The 19886-nt window shown below is 39.5% G+C and overlaps 1 protein-coding gene across 2 annotated transcripts in view; it reads left to right on the forward strand.

Annotated features, from left to right (window-relative positions):
• Window positions 1–19886, forward strand: part of Sin3a (SIN3 transcription regulator family member A) — a 65900-nt gene that overhangs the window by 18054 nt on the left and 27960 nt on the right. For both annotated transcript variants that reach the window (XM_013518961.1, XM_005393507.2), the window contains exons 2-8: window positions 5681–5902; window positions 8940–9116; window positions 13668–13774; window positions 14568–14850; window positions 16490–16741; window positions 18047–18199; window positions 18340–18498. In XM_013518961.1, coding sequence (XP_013374415.1) covers window positions 5714–5902; window positions 8940–9116; window positions 13668–13774; window positions 14568–14850; window positions 16490–16741; window positions 18047–18199; window positions 18340–18498 — 1320 coding nt within the window. In that variant the 5' untranslated portion in view covers window positions 5681–5713. The remainder of the gene's footprint in view (window positions 1–5680; window positions 5903–8939; window positions 9117–13667; window positions 13775–14567; window positions 14851–16489; window positions 16742–18046; window positions 18200–18339; window positions 18499–19886) is intronic.

A 19886-nucleotide genomic window follows, 5' to 3' on the forward strand; every position in this document is an offset into this window, starting at 1 on the left:
TTTTTTTTTTTTTTTTAATGTCTTTTTGAGACAGGGTCTCACAGTGCAGTTCAGGCTAGCCTTTAACTCACTTTGTGGCCCAGGCTAGTCTCGAACTCTAAACAGTCCTCCTGCCCCAGCCTCCCAAGTGCTAGGATTACAGGGGTGTGCTACCACGCCTGGCTCAAACCTTTCTTTTGAACTATTATTTTTGTGGAGTATTTCCCTAGCTCACAGTTCTCTTTCGAGATTTATAATATATAAGTATTTATACTGCTTGCAAATTATTTGTATTGTTGGCTTTTTCTTGCATAATTTTATTAAGAGTATTTTCAAATATACAGGAAAGGACTGGAGATATAGTTCAGCGGCACAAGCGCCTGCTTGGCAAGTGCAAGGTCCTGAGTTCGATTCCTAGTACAGAAAAAAACACCAAAAATACACAGGAAGGCCGGGCATAGTGGCACATGCCTGTAATCTCAGCACTCGGGAGGCTGAGGCAGGAGGATCATTGCAAGTTCGAGACCAGCTTCGGCTACAAAGTGAGCTTCAGGCCAGCCTGAACTGCATAGCGAGACCCTGTCTCAAAAAGACCACCGCCCAAAAAAAAAATATATATATATATACATACATACACACACACACACACACACACATACATATATACACACACAGGAAAGTTTGTAGTATGTTTATAGTGAATGCTCAGATACACTATCTAGATTTTGCTATTTTTCTAGTATTTGCTTTATGGTATATGTCTATATATCCACTCCTTTATCTGTGAATCTAATTACTTGATGTAATTTCATAGTAAAAACTGCAGGACATTAATACACTTTTATCCAAACATCTGAGGATGAATATCATTATATTTGATTGTGGGATTTTTCTTTTGATGCAGAATTTATATACAGTGAAATGCACAAGTCTTCAGTACATTCTGTGTGTGTGGGAGTGTACATGCATGAGACCACAGTGTGTATATTCCATACCCTGTTCTTACTTGGTTTGTTTGTTTTTGCTACGGATAGACATTTACATTTTCATACTTTGCTGCAAGGTATACTTGGCAGCTGGGCGTGGTGGTGCATACCTGTAATCCCAGCACTCAGGAGACTGAGACAGGAGGATCACTGTGAGTTCGAGGCTAGCCTGGACTACACAGTGACACTCTGTCTCAGAAAAAACAAAAACCAAACAAATAAAAAAGAGATACTTGGAAAATGTGCAAGATAGAGATCTAGAAGTAGAATTGCTAGATTATCGTAGATGCCTATAAGTTACCTTATATCCCTCAAAACTTTCACCATTTGTCTGTACTCTTCATCTACACTGGCTATTACATGTTTTAGAAGTTTTTGCCGGTTGTCTTGGGGTAAATATAATTTACGTACATGTCTTTTAGTACTGTGGAGGCTGTACAGTATATCACTTCCCTGTTAGGTTTAAGATTTTAGAGGGCAAGAGACAGTATTCTCTAACATTTATATCTGTTCATTGTTTGCTAATTGAATGAATGAATGCTGCCAGATTTCTTGCTTCTTTCTCTCGGTTGAGACTGCAGAAAGCATGAATTAGCTAAGTGTGTGATAGATTAAAGAACAGAAGTTGCCTGGTGCATGTGTGCCTGAAATAAGTAAAAGGATGCTTCATTTCTTCATTTCTGTGAGACATGGAACCATGGGATGATTAAGAGTCTAGGCTTTGAAGGCAGATTTTGTGGGTTTATGTCTGTTTTGCCTCATAATAGTTGTACAACTTGGGCAGTTTATTTAATCTTTGTGTTTCAGGTTCCTTGTTTATAAAGTAGAAAACAGCAGTACAGATACTTTGCTTGTGTGGTTGTTGGAAGGGTTAATTAATACTTACTAATTGTATAGAAGGGAGAACACTGATTGTGTGTTAACTATTAACTGTTAATCTTTTGAGAATTCAGCAGTCAGCCAACCTAAGATGGGAAGTATTGGGGGTAGAATCTGTAGTGAACATGTAAAGACTTGTGGCGGGGGGTACTGGATTGAACACAGGGAGTGTTGAGCTATATGCTCAGTCCTTTTTATTATTTTCTCTTTAGATTTTGCAGAGCCTCACTAGGTTGCCCAGGCTGGCCTCCAATTTGTAATCCTCCTACCAGCCTCCTAAGTAGCTGGGATTACTGGCCTGCGCCACCACACCCAGCTCAGACATTTTTCCTTGTCATTGTTGCCTAAATAGTATAGAATATCAACAATTCACATAGTACTTACGTTGTACTAAGTATTATAAGTAATCTGCAGATTAAAGTGTATGGGAGGATCTGCAAAAGCTAGGGGCAAATACAATACCAGTTTATTTACTCATTTGGTTTTTGGAGGCCTAAGGATTGAACACAGGGCCTTTGGACTGATCTATATTTTTTTTTTTATATTTTACAACAGGGTCTCTAAGTCATTAAATTGTCCAGGTTGTGCTTGAACTTGTGATCTTCCTGCCTCAGCCTCCCAGAGTGCTGGAAATATAAATGTGTGCCACCACTCCTGGATACACCATTTTATATAAGGAACTTGAGCATTCACAGATTTTGGTGTCCATGGGGGTTCTTAGAATCAGTCCCTTGTAGCTGCCAAGGGATGACATCTGAGTATAATTAAATCTGCAGGGAAGGGGCTAGGGATTTAGCTCAGCGGCAAAAGCGCCTGCCTGGCAAGCGCAAGGTCGTGAGTTCGGTTCCTGGTACCGGAGAAAAACTAAAAAAAAAAAAAAAAGTCTGCAGGGAATACAAATGAAGTTAAAAAGAACCCTACCTTGAAGAAACTCCTAGGTTTGAGGCACGAAGTAGTAAGATATTTGGTAGGACTGGATAGCAGGGTGGGCGTAGAAGATAATTAGCAAGTTAAATTCTTCCTCTAATCAGGAAAGAAAGTTTTTTGTTTGTTTTTGAAACAAGGTTTTGCTGTATTTCTTAGGCTGGTCGTGAATCCTTGGGCAAAAGCAGTGCACCCATCTGTGCCTTGTGAATAGCTGGGACAACAAGACACTGCATTGGATTCTAAAGCAGGTTATATTTTGTAGGCTAAATTGGAGTTGGAATTGTATTTGTAAATGGTAGGAAGCCAAACGTGAATTTACAGCTGGGTTCCAGGTTTATGTTTGAGGCGGTGCATTTTGAAAGCAGTGTAGAGGATTCACTAGGAGAGAAAAGCTGCAGAGTATTGGCAGCAGTTTTGGGAGGGAGCACATGACCAGAGTGAAGCCATTGACTCGGGAGGCAGCCAGGAGATAGAATTATTCCTTCCATTTATGAGACCCAGTTCCTCATCTCAAAGTGGGTTGAGGTTTAGGGTTCTTAGATGACCAGTGGCTTTTCAGGTATCAGCTTCTATAAATTTGTATTTCCAGCTCCTTAAAATGTTTGAAAGTTTTTGAAATATTAAGCTATATGTGGTACTTCATACTAGGAAAACAGTCAGTTAAGACATTTTCAGTTATTTACCCTCAGCAGCTATCAGCAGGCTGTTTTTCATCCCAGTTAAGTGAGTTCAGCTTACTATCACACACAGACTTGGGAGACTTAGTCCTTTGATCTAAAGTTACAGGCCACAGAGTATTTGTACCTTGATATTCATAAAAAGGTAATATTAAAAATGCCTTGCTTGCAAACCAAACAATTGTGCTACTGTGTTGGGGGTCTGACTTTGGTTTGTGAAGTATAAGAACCTGAGATACTATTTTACCTGGTGCTTGGGAGGCTGAGGCAGGAAGGTTGCTGTGAGTTTGAGGCCAGTCTAGACTACAAAGTGAGTTCAAGGCCAGCCTAAACTGCATGGTGAAACCCTGTTTCAACTAGGTAAATGCTGTTTTCCCCATTTACAGAAAGAGCTTTATGCCAGGTGCAGTGGTTCCAGGCATGGTGATGCATGCCTATAATCCCAGCACTTGGGAGGCTGAGGCAGGAGGGTCGCCATGAGTTGGAGGCAAGCCTGGGCTACAGAGAAAGTTCAAGGACTAGCTGAACTACGTAGCAAGACCCTGCCTCAAAAAGAAAAGAGTTTAAGATGTGGGAGTAGATTACTAAGTCTCCCACTATTCTAGTATTTTGCATGTTCCTACTACAGCAGGGATGTCTTGTTGAGTTTCTATGACTGGCAAAGTGGTAAGGCGTGGCCTTAGGTTGTCCTGGGGTGTTCCATGAAAGCTTGCTTGGCTGCTCTGCTCTTTTTTTCTTTGCCTTTCTCTTTTTTGTTGTTTTCTTTCCCCTCTCTTCGTAAGCACTCTGGCACTGAGCTATATCTCCAAGCTCTTTTTTGCTAGGCTCCTCAGGCCTTTGTGGGATCCTCTTATCTCAGCCTCCCAGATAGCTGGGATTAGAGGGATGTGATACCATGCCATGCTTTTGTGTTTTCTCTTTCTCTCACACTCTCCCTCTGTCGTTCTCTTTCGCCCTCTTTTTTTCTTCTTTGAGACAGGGTCTTGCTATGTAGTTCAGGCTGGTCTTGAACTCACTATGGAGCCCCGGATGGCCTGAAACTCACAGCAATTCTCCTGCCTCAGCCTCCTAAGTGCTAGAATTATAAGATGTGCACCACCACCCCTAGCTTTTATGTTCTTTTAACTGTGGTGCATTCTGATTTTGGAAAAGCTCTGAAAAGACCCAAGTAGATTATTGGGATAAAGTGTTATTTGTGTCATCTTGGATGGAAAGTATATTCTACAAAGGTATTATTAAGCTAACAATACCTCTTCATATGTTAAACATTGTTAGGGTCAGAAGAAAACCTAGAGCAGTGATGGTGAACCTTTTAGAGATCAAGTGCCCAAACTGCAACCCAAAGTTTACTTATTTATTGCAAAGTGACAACACTGCAATTAAACCTGAATACTGAGATTTTAGTTTAGAAAAAGCAACTCATATTCTTAACTCAAGTGCTGACAGAGAAGGCTGTAGGTGCTTGCTACCACTGATATAGAGTGATCTATTCTTTCTTTTCCTCTAGTTCTAGAAACTTAAAATCACATGAAACAAGGCATTGGTTGAATTACATAACTTCTTCACTTGATAAGTCTAGAACATTTGTCATCTTATTCCTGGCCCATGCTCTTTCCATGATAGTTTTTTAAAAATTTATTTTATCTTACATTTTTGTCTTTTTGAGACAGGGTCTCACTATGCAGTTCAGGCTGGCCTTGAACTCACTTTGTAGCCTGGGATGATCTTGAACTTGCAATGATCCTCCTGCTTCAGCCACCCGAGTGCTGAGATTACAGACGTGTGCCACCATGCCCAGCTTATGATAGCATTTAATTGTTGAGACAATTGATATTTTAAAAATTAGACCCCAATTGTCATAGTTTTTGAGAGAAGTTATGAAACAAATATTTTACAGAAAGTGAATATGTAATTAATATTAGAATGATAGCATTTGAGGAGCAAACTAGAAAAATGAGGAAAAGTTTGTTAAATTGGAGGTTCTTTTTTTTTTTTTTTTTCTTTTGGAGGTTATTTTTCAACTTAGCACCAAATTAATGAAAACTGTTACTTAAGTTTTTGTCTTTTTCATTTATAACTTGTTCATGGTACTGTGTGTTTGTGTGTGCATGCACATGTGAACTGCCTACCCAGTGATCATCCCTTAGATGAAGTAGATAGTCCTGGCTGTCTGGGAGCTGAGCCAACGCTGAACTGGGGCGACACATTTCATGTTGTGCTTGCTCTCTGCAGGATTTGTAGTGCATCCCTGAGCATGAACACAGAATGAAGCGGCGTCTGGAGGACCAGGAGTCACCGGTGTATGCAGCCCAGCAGCGGAGGATCCCTGGCGGCACAGAGGCGTTTCCTCACCAGCACCGCGTGCTTGCCCCAGCGCCCCCTGTGTATGAAGCCGTGTCTGAGACCATGCAGTCAGCCACTGGCATTCAGTACTCGGTGACACCTAGCTACCAGGTCAGCTGAGCCAGCCCAGGACTGGGAATAAGGGGAGGACCAGCAGCTCATCAGTTAAAACACTTTTCAGGAAGCTTCGAATTTGAAATAGGAAATTATTTTGGATGATAAAAGTATACAAAGTAGCAAAAACAGTATACACTTGTACTTATGTGCTCATCACTACATTAAAGAAAAATGTCATGACCTTTAAAATTCTTATATCTAATTCTCACTCGTTCTTTTCCTTCCTTACAGAGGGAGCCACTGTCTATTACTCCCTTGATTGAGGGTTTTTTGTTTTTTTTTTTTCTGTGTGTGTGTGTGTGTGTGTGTGTGTGTGTGTGTGTGTTGGTAGGGGGTTACTGGGAATGGAACCCAGGGCCTCATGCACTGGAGGTAAGCACTCTACCAGGAGACTGCAGCTCAGGCCCCTCCTTGAGCTCTACCACTGACCTGCTGCCCTAGCCATGTGTCAGGTTGTTTACTTTTTGACCTAGCAGTTCATTTATAGGAATTCATTTTTATTTATTTTTAAAATTTTATTGGTACATTTTAGATATACATAATGATAATACTCATTATAGGGAATATGTTCCTTAAGAATTTATTATAAGAAAACCAAGAAGGAAGAAATCCAGGTTAAGGAAAAAAGGCTGAGGGAGGTATTCCTCAGGGCTCTTTTGAAGTGGTAGAATATTTGCAGTGTAGGACTAGGACAGCCAGAAAACTAACAGGTTGAATTTTTTTTTTAACTGGGGATTGAATTTAAGCCTTCATACTGAGCTGTATCCCTGTCCCTATTTTTTAATACTAAGGCAGAATCTCCCTTAAGTTGGTAATGCCCAGGTTGGGTTTGAATTTTTGATCTTCCTGTTCAGCCTCTCGGAGTACTGGGATTTCAAGTTTGAGGCACATCCAGCTACAGATTGAGTATTTAAGTTAGGATTTAGAAGAAAAAATTTCTGCTTGCTTTCCTTGGGTGGTTATTTTTATTATTTGAACAGTTTTGTGACTGTTTCCTGTACTAGGGATTGTCACATGTATTCCTACTGGAAACTGTAATGTGCTCAGATAAAACCAGCAGTCCCAAACATTTATAAACTATAGCTAAGTCTTGTAAAAACCTCTAAGTTTGTAAAACTTACAAAAATATTCATGTTGGACTATAAAAGCTCAGACTAATAGCTCTTCCTCTATTAGAACTTGTCAGATCGTTTAAATAGTTTCCTTTTGCTCCTGATGTGTTTTATATTGTTACTGTAGATGTATAAATAGTTGCCTGCCTGCCTGCCTCACCCCCAGGGCAATTTTTTATAGACTTATGGGGATTTGGAAAAAAAAAGGGGCTTACTCTCTTAAATTGTGGTACACACTATATTGCTTAAAGAAAGTTAAATTTCATCTTGTTTATTCGCCTTATTTGGGGGATGAAGCAGTCATATATTGATATTAATTATATTTAATGATTAAGAGTTTTGAAATAGAAAAATTGAAACGTTCTGGAAATTTATATAAAGTTGTATTTGTTAGTAATAGTGGAAGAAAGGAGACTTCTTTTATTTCACTTTTATATTTGTAAGAAAATAAGACAGATTGAGAGAGAAACAATAGAAAAAAATACATTTGAGGCCAAACTACCAGCAGCTTGATGAATTTTCATTTACTGATGAGGATACCTTATTAGAAATGGGTTGTTAAATGATTTTGTCATCTTGCAAACCTCCTAGACTACATACACAACCCTAGGGACAGGTCCCTGCCAGTGATGAGACGTGATAGACAGGATATGTGAGGCTGCTGTCAGCAGAATGCATCATACTCTCTTCTAAGTACACTTTTATTAATAAGTGGGAGTACATCATTGAAAGTAATGATGAAGTTGAACAAATATATAAACTAGTCACGTCACTCATCATTATGAAGTATAATGTGCTGTGCATAGCCATGCTGTACTATTCTGTAGCTGGCAGCAGTGCAGTAGGTGTGATTATGCCCGTATCGTCACAGACACAGGGGAGCTGTGCTATGAATGCGTGATCCAGTGTCATGCACAGTGAGTTTGGAGTTCCATTAGAATCTGATGGACACTATTGTATATGTGATCCATTGTTGGCAGAAATGTTACTGTGCAGTGCATGACTGTAATACTCTAACAAGGACTGTATAAAGATAAGCAAAATTAGCACAATGAAGTAAAAAAAAAAATTTTTTTTCTAATTCCACCTTCACAGATTACATGCTAATATTCTGCTATACGTTTGTTATCTAGGGTTAGAATATTTCTAATATAAAAATACATACATCTTAGGGGCTGGGGACATAGCTCAGTGGCGTAAGCGCCTGCTTGGCAAGTGCAAGGTTGTGAGCTAGATCCCCGATACCACAAAAAATATATATATACATCTTTATCAGTGCTACTGATAAAAAATATATACATCTTTATCAGTGCTACTGAAAAAAAAGAAAAATACATACATCTTTATCAATGCTACTCAAAGTCTAGTCCATGTGGTTGACCTGTACATGTTATTAGCTTCTAATGAGATAAGTATAGAAGTTACATAGCAAGAGGACATCATAATTTATGTCTGTAGAATCTAATAATGCAAATTATGGGCTTATGTATTTTTATTGTATTTTTTCACTAATTTATTTGTATGGTATTAAAGTAGTGGTTCATGACAGATTACAATTTAAGAAAAACTGGACCTTTATCAGAGATAGTTTAAGAGGCATTAATCTATGTGATTTTCTTTTTTAATTTTAAAGAGAAAAATGATAAAACATAACAGTGAAACCTAGTTTTAAAACAGGTTAGTGGGACAGTTACAATAGTTGATATATTGTGTATTGTTATATAATTTTTAATAGCTATAAAAATTCTCTTATAGCTGAGTATAATTTATTTCACTAATTTTCTTTCAGGGAGATTGAGGCTTCTAATTAATTAACTTGCAGGAATATGTAGGCATGCTTTGTGTATTTGTGTTACTTCTCTCGATGTATTTAGAGCAGAATGCATAGAAATCTCTTGTTTGTATTTTGTCTACCTCAGGTTTCAGCTGTGCCACAGAGCTCTGGCAGCCATGGGCCCACCATAGCAGCAGTTCATAGCAGCCACCATCACCCGACAGCTGTGCAGCCCCACGGAGGCCAGGTGGTCCAGAGCCACGCCCATCCAGCACCACCAGTCGCACCAGTGCAGGGACAGCAGCAGTTTCAGAGGCTCAAGGTGGGATTCAGTTCCTTTTCTTGGGTCAAAAGTTTACCTTTAGAAAATAATGGACTCAGCCATTACAACATAGCACAAGAGACAAGGGGTTGAGTGCTAAGAAGTTTCACTTTGTTTTTGTTTTGAAACCTGCTTGGCGCTCCCGTTTTGGTGCCAGTGCCTAGTCAAGAAAGAATACACTCAAGAAAATGTTTTTGGACTGTGTGTACATGGTACTTACAGCACATTAGGATCGAAGGGGTCTTTTCATACTACATAAATTTTTTTTTTTTGAGGCAGAGTCTCGCTGTGTAGTTTAGGCTAGCCTTGAACTCATTGTGTATACAGGCTGACCTTGAACTTGCTGCGATTCTTCTGCGTTAGCCTCCCAAGTAGTGGGATTATAAGCATTTACCACCTTGCCTGGCACTACATAAACTTTAAAGTCCAGTTTTTGGATGCTTCCTTTTGAATTCTTAGCTCTTAATATCTTATAAGACTTTACTGAGTATACCCCCATGTTTAGTTACAGTCCTGTACAATAAATCAGGCCCATCCTCAATAAAGCATGTGCTCCTTTTGGATAAAGTTGTTGGACACTGTAATTGTGAAGCTTAGTACATGCTGTAGGCTTTAGTGCTTTGAAATGCATGAGGCACCCTGTGGAGGAGGGGAGCTTGTGCCTGTCATTAACCTGGTCTCTTTTCAGTGTGACTTTTGAAAATGTGTAATTGGTGCAGCAAGTGCTCCAGGTTTCAATTTTTGTAAATCAAGTACAGGAAATATAAATTAAAACCATAAAGAGATAAGATGTTAGACCTTTTTTGGATTATAATAGCCTAATTAGATCAAATCGCAGGTAGGAGTGAAAGTATCCCTTTGAGGACACATCCCTGTATAACAAACCTTTCCACCTTCTGTTTACCTTGATATAGTCATTCTTCTAATCCCTGATTTTACGTTGTGCAGTTCTGATGTTTGCTGTTTGAATTACCTATAGTCAACTATGGTCCAGAAATATTAAATGGAAAATTCTAGATGTACATAACAAGTTTTAAATCCCATACCATTCCAGGTAGTGTGTTGAAATCTCACATTGCCCTTCTGTCCCAAGTGGGATGTAAATCACTCACTTACTCAGCATATCCACACTATATACTCCTTGTCTATTGGTCACTTCATAGCCCTCATGGCTCTCAGATCATCATGGACTATCACAGTGTCAGTTTTTGCATTCAGATAGTCCTTATTTTACTTATCATGACCCCAAGGTGCAAGAATAACTGATGTTGGCAATTCAGATATGCTAAAGAGAAGCTGTAAAGAGCTTCCTTTAAGTGATAAGGTGAAATTTCTTGATTTAAGAGGGAAAAAAATCTAACCTAAGATTGCTAAGATCTAAGGTAAATTATTATAAATTCTTGCTGTACCTACTTTACAAATTAAACTTCATCATAACTATGTATGTATATAGAAAAACAGTGTCTATAGAGTTCAGCACTGCCTGAGGTCCAGACATCTACTGTGCGACTGGACACATAACGGTGGAGGATAGGAGGAGTGTCCTGTACTACTGAGTTGCTGTCTTCATTGGTGGGCTCAGGACTTGTTGAATATTAGCCTAAGGACATAAAATGCTACGTATATGTCATAAGGCGTACTAGAACAAAGCTATATAGAAGAAATCTGTAAAACTTACAATCTATGTGGACTTAAGTAATCAAGAGCTGACTAAAATATAGACTGTAAAGAGAGTGCATATTATTTGGGCCCTTTGGGAAAATTTGGTATTTTCATTAAAAGGTTTTCACACACTGCTTATATAGAGTGACCGCTGTGTCACAAAATATAATACCACTGTGAACTGAGCATTTCACCAAGTCTGAAAATTTTTAGTGCAGTTCAACCCAGTGTTGATACACTGTATTCTTCAGTTAATACCTTAATTTTCCCAAAATGTTTTGTTTTTTGTTTGTAGAGACAGGATTTCACTATTTAGTTCAGGTTAGCCTTAAACTCACTATGCAGTCCAGGCTGGAATACAGGTGTGTGCCATCGTGGCTGGCCATTTTTCTTCAAATGGAGCTTGTAAGTTTGCTCTTAAGCTAACAAAAATATGTTTATTTCTATAGTCTTTCTCTACGAGCTCTATCAAAGCGTAGTCTGTTTCACTCAGGTTCCTCCTAGGAATTGAGGGTTTGAGTATATGGATTGTGTTTTGTTTTATAGAAACCAGCAAAGAAGGACTTTGACAATTTTTTATTTTTTATTTATTTGTTTATTTTTGGAACCAGGAGTCAAACTCAGGACCTTGCACTTGCTGGGCAGGCACTTGTGCTGTTGAGCTATATCTTCTGCCCAAAGAAGGGCTTTGGGTTTGGGTTATGAGTAAGTCTAGGTAGAGTTGGTATTTTTTGTTTTGTTTTTAGTTACAAACCCTTGACTTTATTTCTAAATAACTTGTTAAATTTTCTTTCTAATGAGGAAAGTGAAAGTGTACCTTCATGTAAATTAACTCAGTATTCCCACATTGCCTACCATTTTTGGATCAGTCTTTAAATGCTTTACAAGCATTTGAATCAACTTCAGTAAACCATTTATATGGTATAATAGTGTCCAATGAGAGTGTTTAGGTTATTTTAAGCATCAACATTTTTTATACTTTTTTGTCTTTGGTGGCTAGGTGACAGAGGGATTTGAATAATGTGAGGCATGTTTGTTGGGTTGAGTTATTTGTTAAATTGCCAGCAGCACAGATTTTGGCACATACTTAGCAGATTCCTTTACTCTGTCCCCAGCAAAACTGCAGACTTCAGAAGATTTGCAGGCAGTTTTGAAGGTATTATTCTGTACCCTTATAATAAATGCTGTTGAAGTGAGTCAGGAAAATTCACCAGAAGTCTCTCCCCCAAGTGCTCCCTTAGATCTGTAGCTTCTAAACATGAATTGTGCCTCCTGTGACTATATGCATGCTTTCATCAAGAGTTAACCTTGTTTGTAAGTTTCTTTGGAGGCTGGGGATTTAGCTCAGTGGCACAGCGCCTGCCTGGCAAGCACAAGGTTGTGAGTTCGATTCCTGGTGCCAGGAAAAAAAAAGAAAAAGAAAAAAGAGTTGACCTGTAGTTTACATAATTAGATAATTTCTTCACTATTCTTACGTACAGATGTCATGCTGGTTTTTTTGTTTTTTTAAAGCTTATGTTATTTTACTAGTTTTTAAACAACGGCTCACTGTGACCTTCACTGCCTTTACATTGCAGATATGAGCGTATCACATTCAACGTCTTTGAGTTTCTGAGCTTTTTCTGTGTAGTCATTACAGTATATCATACTTTTTTTTTTTGGTAACTTTTTTATCATGTGGTCATAAATGTTCTTAAATATTTTCCAGTCTTTTCTTACTGTAGACTTTGAGTTTTGTGTTCCATTAACTTGGCCATTAATGAAGCATTTCAGTATGGAAAGTTTCTAGTACACACTAAATGGTCTATTGACTGTCAGCAGAAACTGCCAATGTCATTTATAAATATGATATAGCAAATCTGTAGGAACCGACCAAGTATACAATCTGCTCTTTTTTTTTTTTTTTTTTGGTCTTTCTGAGACAAGGTCTCGCTATGCAGTTTAGGCTGGCCTTCAGCTCACCTTGTAGCCCAGGCTGGTCTCAAACTCACAACGATTCTCCTGTCTCAGCCTCCCAAGTGCTGGTATTACAGGCATGTGCCACCATGCCTGGTACAGTGTGCTCTTAATTCCGCCTTAATGGCTTATCCAGGCATCCCTGTGCCCTTACTGGTCTTTCCAACTCTCTTCAGGCTATCCTGCTTTCCCACCATTTTTTCCCTCAACACTGACCAAATATGTGGATGATAAAGATCTGAAGTCTTTTGAAAAAGATGTACAAGTCCTTTCAGAATGTAGATCCTGATTCCACTATCTCATCTCTAGTATTCTTCCTATCAGGACTGAGGTTGCAGGCAAACGAAACTCTTTCCAAATGTACTACATGGTGCCTGGCCTGGGATTTTTCCCAAGCTGCTTCCTCTGACTTTCCTTGCTGGTCTTCATCTTTGCCTTCTTTGGCTGATACTCATGCCTCAGTTTATCCATCACTTCCTGGGTGTTTTTACCGTTTGGAAGAAAAGCAGTGCTGTTTCCCCTGTGCTCTTTGGGCATTCAGTGATTTCCCATTGTGTGATGATTTCCACAGAGATGTGAACAAGCTCCCATAGAGTAGGGGCTATGGTGTATTTGTCATTGAGTGCTTAGTATCTACGTTGAGCCTGCCATATTGCCCCTTAGTGAATAATAACAAAATGAATAAATAGATAATGTATTAATGGGATTATCATCAGTCAGTGTTCATTCGCTCCAGAATTATCCAAGGCAAAGCTACAGATTTTATATTTTAAGATTGAATTTTATTAGTAGTATACATATAAATTTTAATACTTTATATATATTTACATTTCATTTACTGTTTTGAGTTAATTTAGTCATAAATCACTTGATTTTGAAAATAATTTTTGACTTACATTCTTTTAATAACTTTGAGATTTATATCTGCCTCAGGTGGAGGATGCGCTGTCCTATCTTGACCAGGTGAAGCTGCAGTTTGGCAGTCAGCCTCAGGTCTACAATGATTTCCTTGACATAATGAAGGAATTTAAATCCCAGAGGTAAAAGACACATGTGATACACTTAAGTTTGTGCTTGGCATGTTGGTTTTAGAGGGAGAATATGGCTTAGTCTTACCTGCTTGATGTCGCCTTTTGGAGGTTGAATTTTCAGGATCTTTACTTTTGTTTGTATATTGGCTTACTGATGGAAATTATAGTCACTATTTTGTTTTCTCCCTATTGGTAAATTTTTCTTAGTGCTTCATCTCAATCAGGGAAGTAGCATTTTTTTTAATGATTTTGGCTACTTGATTTCTTAGTTAATTTAAAATACCCTGATATTCTGGCATGGTTTACTGTTACAAGAGAGTAACTCATCTGAACATTCTAAATATGCCTAATAATTTAACTTTATGTTATTTTATTTTATTATATTTTTTGAGACAGGGTCTCACTATGTAGTTCAGGCTGGCCTGTACTCACTGTGTAGTCCAGGTCATCCTCGAACTCACAGCAACCCTCCTGCCTCAGCTTCCCAAGTGCTAAGATTGCAGGCATGTGTTACCGTGCTGGGCTGACATCCTCTGTAATTTTATAGTGATGTATGAAAGATTGGATTTTGCTTGGGAATTGTAGCTTTAGTCACTAAATAACTGCTTGATAGAATTGTTACTATAAGTATAGTTTTGTTCAAAATTGTGATCAAGGCCCTTTGAGTCTAAAGCTAAATGACTTTGGGATTTCAGTTCATCTGTTTCCCTGTTTAGAGAAGACTTAGTGGAAAGTTAATTATTTTCTTCCTACGGTGTTTGTCAAACCTGCCATTCATCACTTTTCTTTTGTTTTTTATCAGCATCGACACTCCAGGAGTGATCAGTCGTGTGTCCCAGCTGTTTAAAGGCCACCCTGACCTGATCATGGGCTTCAACACCTTCTTGCCTCCTGGCTACAAAATTGAGGTGCAGACCAATGACATGGTGAACGTGACAACTCCTGGCCAGGTTCATCAGATCCCTACCCATGGCATCCAGCCCCAGCCTCAGCCACCACCCCAGCATCCTTCCCAGCCTTCAGCCCAGTCAACCCCAGCTCCTGCCCAGCCAGCTCCTCAGCCCCCACCTGCCAAAGTCAGCAAGGTGAGCACTTGGACAGTACCCCATTCTGTGAAATGCATCCCCTAGAAAGCACCCCTCCTTGTCTCCTTTATAAGGCTTAGGCACATAGGCCGCAGAGATTTTATCACAGAAGATGCAGTTCTCACATGGTTCATGTTTACACATCACAGATTTAGGTACCTGTTTACAATTAACAGGCTGGGTGTGGTAGATCGTATCTATAAGGCCCTGAGGCAGGAGGATTGCTGTGAGTTTGAAGCCAGTCTGGGCTATATAGTGAGTTCAAGGCCAGCTGGAACTACATGGCAAGAACCTATCTCAAAACAAAAAAAATCAATCATTCAATAAATATCAGTCAGCAGTGTATCCCCAGCTTCTGTTTTTAAACCCATGGCTGCTGCAGTTGGTGGTGACTGTGTAGAGTACTTTGACCCCACGGGTAGAAATGGTCTTTTTAAAGAAAATTTTTTTAGGGGTGTGAAAATTTATTGGAGCAAAGGAATGAGTAGGAGTAGGGAATAGGAATTGCTCCTGAGAGACAGGAGGGGTCCTGAATGAGTTGCGAATGGTCTTTTTTTAAAAAAAGAAAAAAAAAAAGGTCTTCTGTTTTTGTTTGAAATAGGATTTTGAGGTCAGTTTGGAACCCCGAGGCCTAAGTGATGCTCCCACCTCAGCCTCCCAAGTAACTGGAACTGTAGGCATGGGCCACTGCACCTAACTCAGAAATGGTCATTTTATCGTGGTCAGATTAGGCTAGTGCCCTCATGGCCAGTATTTTACAAGTTATTCCTCGACCAGATTAAGTCATCAAGCTAAGTAGATGTTGATGCTGATGGTGATGGGGTTTTTTGTAGTACTTGGATTGAGCCCAGAGATGCTCAGCCCTTTTCATTTTTATTTTTAAATTTGGTTGATTGGTTGTGGTACTGAGGACCAGGGATGCTCTACCATTGAGCTACATCCCTGGCTCATTTTAAATTATATTTTGAGACTCTCTCACCAAATTGCCCAGGCTAGCCTTGAACTTGCCACCCAAGCCTTGGCCTTTTGAGTAGCTTGGATGCTCTACCACACCTGACCAATTTTGTGTTCTAGATCTTAAATTCCACTGTATTATATAATAGCCATGTAAGACAATATCCAAATGTAATTCAGACACATTCAGTTTTTCAGTTGCACCAGCCCTTTCAGGCGCTCAGTAAACATGAGGCAGTGGCTATTATTATGCAGAATGGTGCAAATAAAGAACGTTTACATCATGTCAGAGTTGTGCTAGACAGAGCTGGTCTAGAAGACATTTTTATGAAGAGTTATTTCAACAATTGAGATGTTGTCTTTGATATTAAAGATCTATGTAGGATATTTTTTTCTATATGTACTTGTTGAGCTAATAAAAGTTGCACATGAAAAACTTTCCTGTAATTGGAGATGGCTTCAGTTTAAAGGTTGTATTAGGCAAATTTGAGACAGATACTTCTATCAGAATGTGGGACCCTTTCAGCACCTCCCCCCACGTCCAATATGATTAGAGTTGGGCTAAAATGGCTTGGCCTGTGTGAATAAAAAAAGGGTATTAGTAAATCAGATACATTGTTTCTTTTTAGTTGTAACTTAACTTTCCTTGTGGTCCTGAGGAGAATAAAAACTTTTTTCTTTTTAGCCTTCCCAACTACAAGCACATACTCCAGCCAGTCAGCAGACGCCCCCTGTCCCACCATATGCATCCCCACGGTCTCCACCGGTCCAGCCTCACACCCCAGTGACAATCTCGTTGGGAACGGCCCCATCCTTGCAGAACAATCAGCCTGTGGAGTTTAATCATGCCATCAACTATGTTAATAAGATCAAGAATAGATTCCAGGGCCAGCCAGACATCTACAAAGCATTCCTGGAGATATTGCACACCTATCAGGTAAGAAGGTTGCCCCTTTAGTCTCTCTCAACTAGGCCAACCTCTGAGACATGTAGTCTAAGAAGCTGACTAGCCATTATTGTCTCCACAGATTCTCGTTGGGTATTAACCAGTTAGAAACTATGATGTGTGTTTGTAAACAGTTTTATTTGCCTGACTTGAGTACCCTTTAGCATCCATTTGGGATTCAAATTCAGTGGCCTATGAGATGAATGCCTGCTTTATTTTACTTGGAAGTTTAGAGTATATAGTTTGTGTAGTCTGGTTAATCTGCACTAGAGGAAGGAGAAATTTCTCTAGTGTTTTGTGCTTTATCAGGTTAGTGGCCCCCTGGTCATTCACATTTATTGCCTTTATTTTAAGAGTAGGAAAATTTATTGGAGAAAAGGAGTGAAGACTAGGATAGCTCCTGAGAGACAGGAGGAGTCCCAAATGAATTGCCAATGAGCCCACCTCTCAACAGAAGTTTTATAGAGCAGAAGTCATGAGGCAGGTACACAACATGAGTCAAAATTAAGATCAGCCAGTAAGATTGCAAGTTATAGTTGTTTAGGTAATGGTCCAGTGGTAGCCAGGGCATGTGGATGACATCATTAATGTTGGTTGATAATCTGTAGTCTTAGTCTTGTTTTTAGTCTCAGTAGTTTTAGTCTTAATGGGTGGGAGAGGATGGCCCATCCCTAATGACATCATGGAAAATGTCAATAGGGTGATACCAATAATCCCAAGCCTCAAACCTCTTTTATCTCTTAGGGAAGTATGTAAAACTAGCCTTGTGACTTTAATCTTCATTTGTGATTCCAGCCACAGTCCTGATGTATTCTCATCTTCTGCATTGACTCCTTTGAGGGCCTAACCCTGTCTGACTGCCTGATACGTTTCTACCTAACTTAGCTGTATATAATATTCCCCTCTCTGAGAAAAAGTATCCCTAACTGCAGTTTCCGTCTAGCTGCTTCGAGTTGAGAAGGGTTGGTGTAGGGGAAGCTGCAGTCAGGGCCTTCTCCAGAGAGCTAATCTAATGGGCTTCAGATAGAAGTCATGTTGTAGTTTTGCAGTTATGAACTCTTTACAAGGTCAGTCTGGTGCCTAATTTTAAAAAGAAGTAATTGGATAGCATCATCTTCTCTTTCCTTAACTGAAAAGCCTGCAGTCAAACTAGTTACTAAAGACATAGACTTCTTTTCATGTTGCCTAAGTATATAACATAATACAGAAGTCGCAGACATCCCAGAAATGTTCAGTAGTGTGTAATACAAAATAGGGGACCACAAATATCACCCCTTCCCACTTGTAATTCCTCAGAAAGAGCAGCGAAATGCCAAGGAAGCTGGAGGAAACTACACCCCCGCTTTGACTGAGCAGGAAGTATATGCCCAGGTGGCTCGTCTCTTTAAAAACCAGGAAGATCTCTTGTCGGAATTTGGACAGTTCCTGCCAGATGCCAACAGCTCTGTGGTAAGCTTCCTTTAGAAAAATTACACTATTCAGAATTATGTATTAGACATGTTGAAAAGCTGCGATCAGAAGGGAACTTTCCTAGGTGATTCTTTCTTACTTTGATCAGAGAATTAATCTCTCTCATGTGTCTTAATCAGCTTTTAAGCAAAACAACTGCGGAGAAGGTTGATTCTGTGAGAAATGATCATGGAGGCACTGTGAAGAAGCCACAGCTGAACAACAAACCACAGAGACCCAGCCAGAATGGCTGCCAGATCCGCAGGCACTCTGGGACGGGAACTACCCCTCCAGTGAAGGTAAGTGTGGCAGGAGCCGCCCAGCGAGGTTCTGAAAGAGTTCCCTGTGGAGAGGTACTCCAGGTCTGGTCCTGTGTGTCTGTACCACAGTGTGACAGTCGATTCTGGGTATTCCTGAAACAAAACTAAGGTCACAGAAACTCCACACATAGCTCTTTAGCTGGTTTTGTAACACAGTGTTAGAACAGCATCTGTTGCTTGGATTATGGTGCTTTTCTAAGTTTTTTCCCTCCATATTACCTTTTTTCCTATGAACTGTCATTTCTTTTTGTTTGTTTCCAAGACTTTCTGAGACTTAATTTTTACCTCGTTCACGTTTGATGTTTTAAACCTGTCTAGCACTAAAAGAGAAGATTCTTGAGCTTGATAATTGTCTCAGAAATACATGAATGATCTCTGGAGCCCTCTTGTGAGTCTAGTGCGGATGCTATGTGAGAGCTCTGTTGGGGGCTCTCTTGTTCGGGGTTCTCTACTCGGGTCCACATTTATCTGTATCACGGGAATCTCCTTGTCAGGACCCTCCGGCTGTAGCAGAGAGGTAGTGACCCATCACATGCAGCTTCTTGTTACAGTTGGCACTGGTGGTCTGTGGAGAGCTAGCTTTTCTCCCTTTGATGCCATGCAGCTGTGATAATGAGAGGACTAAGTTTGTGTATTACACAGTAAAGTCTTCTGGAAAGTATAAGGCAGTATGGAATATGAGGGAAAAAAATGTCTATAGAATTGAATCAAAGAATTAAGAAGGCTAGTGGAATTTCTTGTAGTCAGAGAGGACTTCAGAACAAGTGAGTGACTCAAAGGACTGACATATTGAGGTATTGCCAATATTTTAGAAGGACTCTTTTTTTTAAGTGTTTGTAATGGTTTCTTCTGTTAAGTGTTGTAGGTAGCAGAAAACAGCATGGAAGACAGGCTCCATTATTTCCTCCTACAGTTGATAGCCCACGGGTGGAAACAATATTTTGGGACTTACAGTTTCCCACATCCTTTCCCTAGGCGATAAAAGCAAGGGCCATGCTCCTAAGAAAGTACACTCTGAGATGGCCAAGGTCAGTGTAGTACCTCTCACAAAGTTTGTGTATTTATTCACGGATAGTAAGAGACGGATCTTTAAAAGTAAATTTTTGCCCTATAGGGCTATATCGTAACCTGTTCATTCCATTTAAAACAATACTTGCTCTTTGCTATGTTTTTTGTTTTATTTTGCAGTACTATTGATTGAAGCCAAGGTCTTAGCACTGAGCTCTATCTCCAGCCCTTTTAAAATTTTTTATTTTGAGATAAGGCCTAAGGAAATAAACTGTGCTTTCTAAATAAACTTACAAATTGAAATTTAATTTAAATGTTGTTCTTTGGGTTTTTTTGATTAAAAGTTTTTACTCTTGTCC

Source organism: Chinchilla lanigera, unplaced genomic scaffold, assembly GCF_000276665.1.
Source record: "Chinchilla lanigera isolate Chin_1 unplaced genomic scaffold, ChiLan1.0 scaffold00049, whole genome shotgun sequence".
NCBI lineage: Eukaryota > Metazoa > Chordata > Mammalia > Rodentia > Chinchillidae > Chinchilla > Chinchilla lanigera.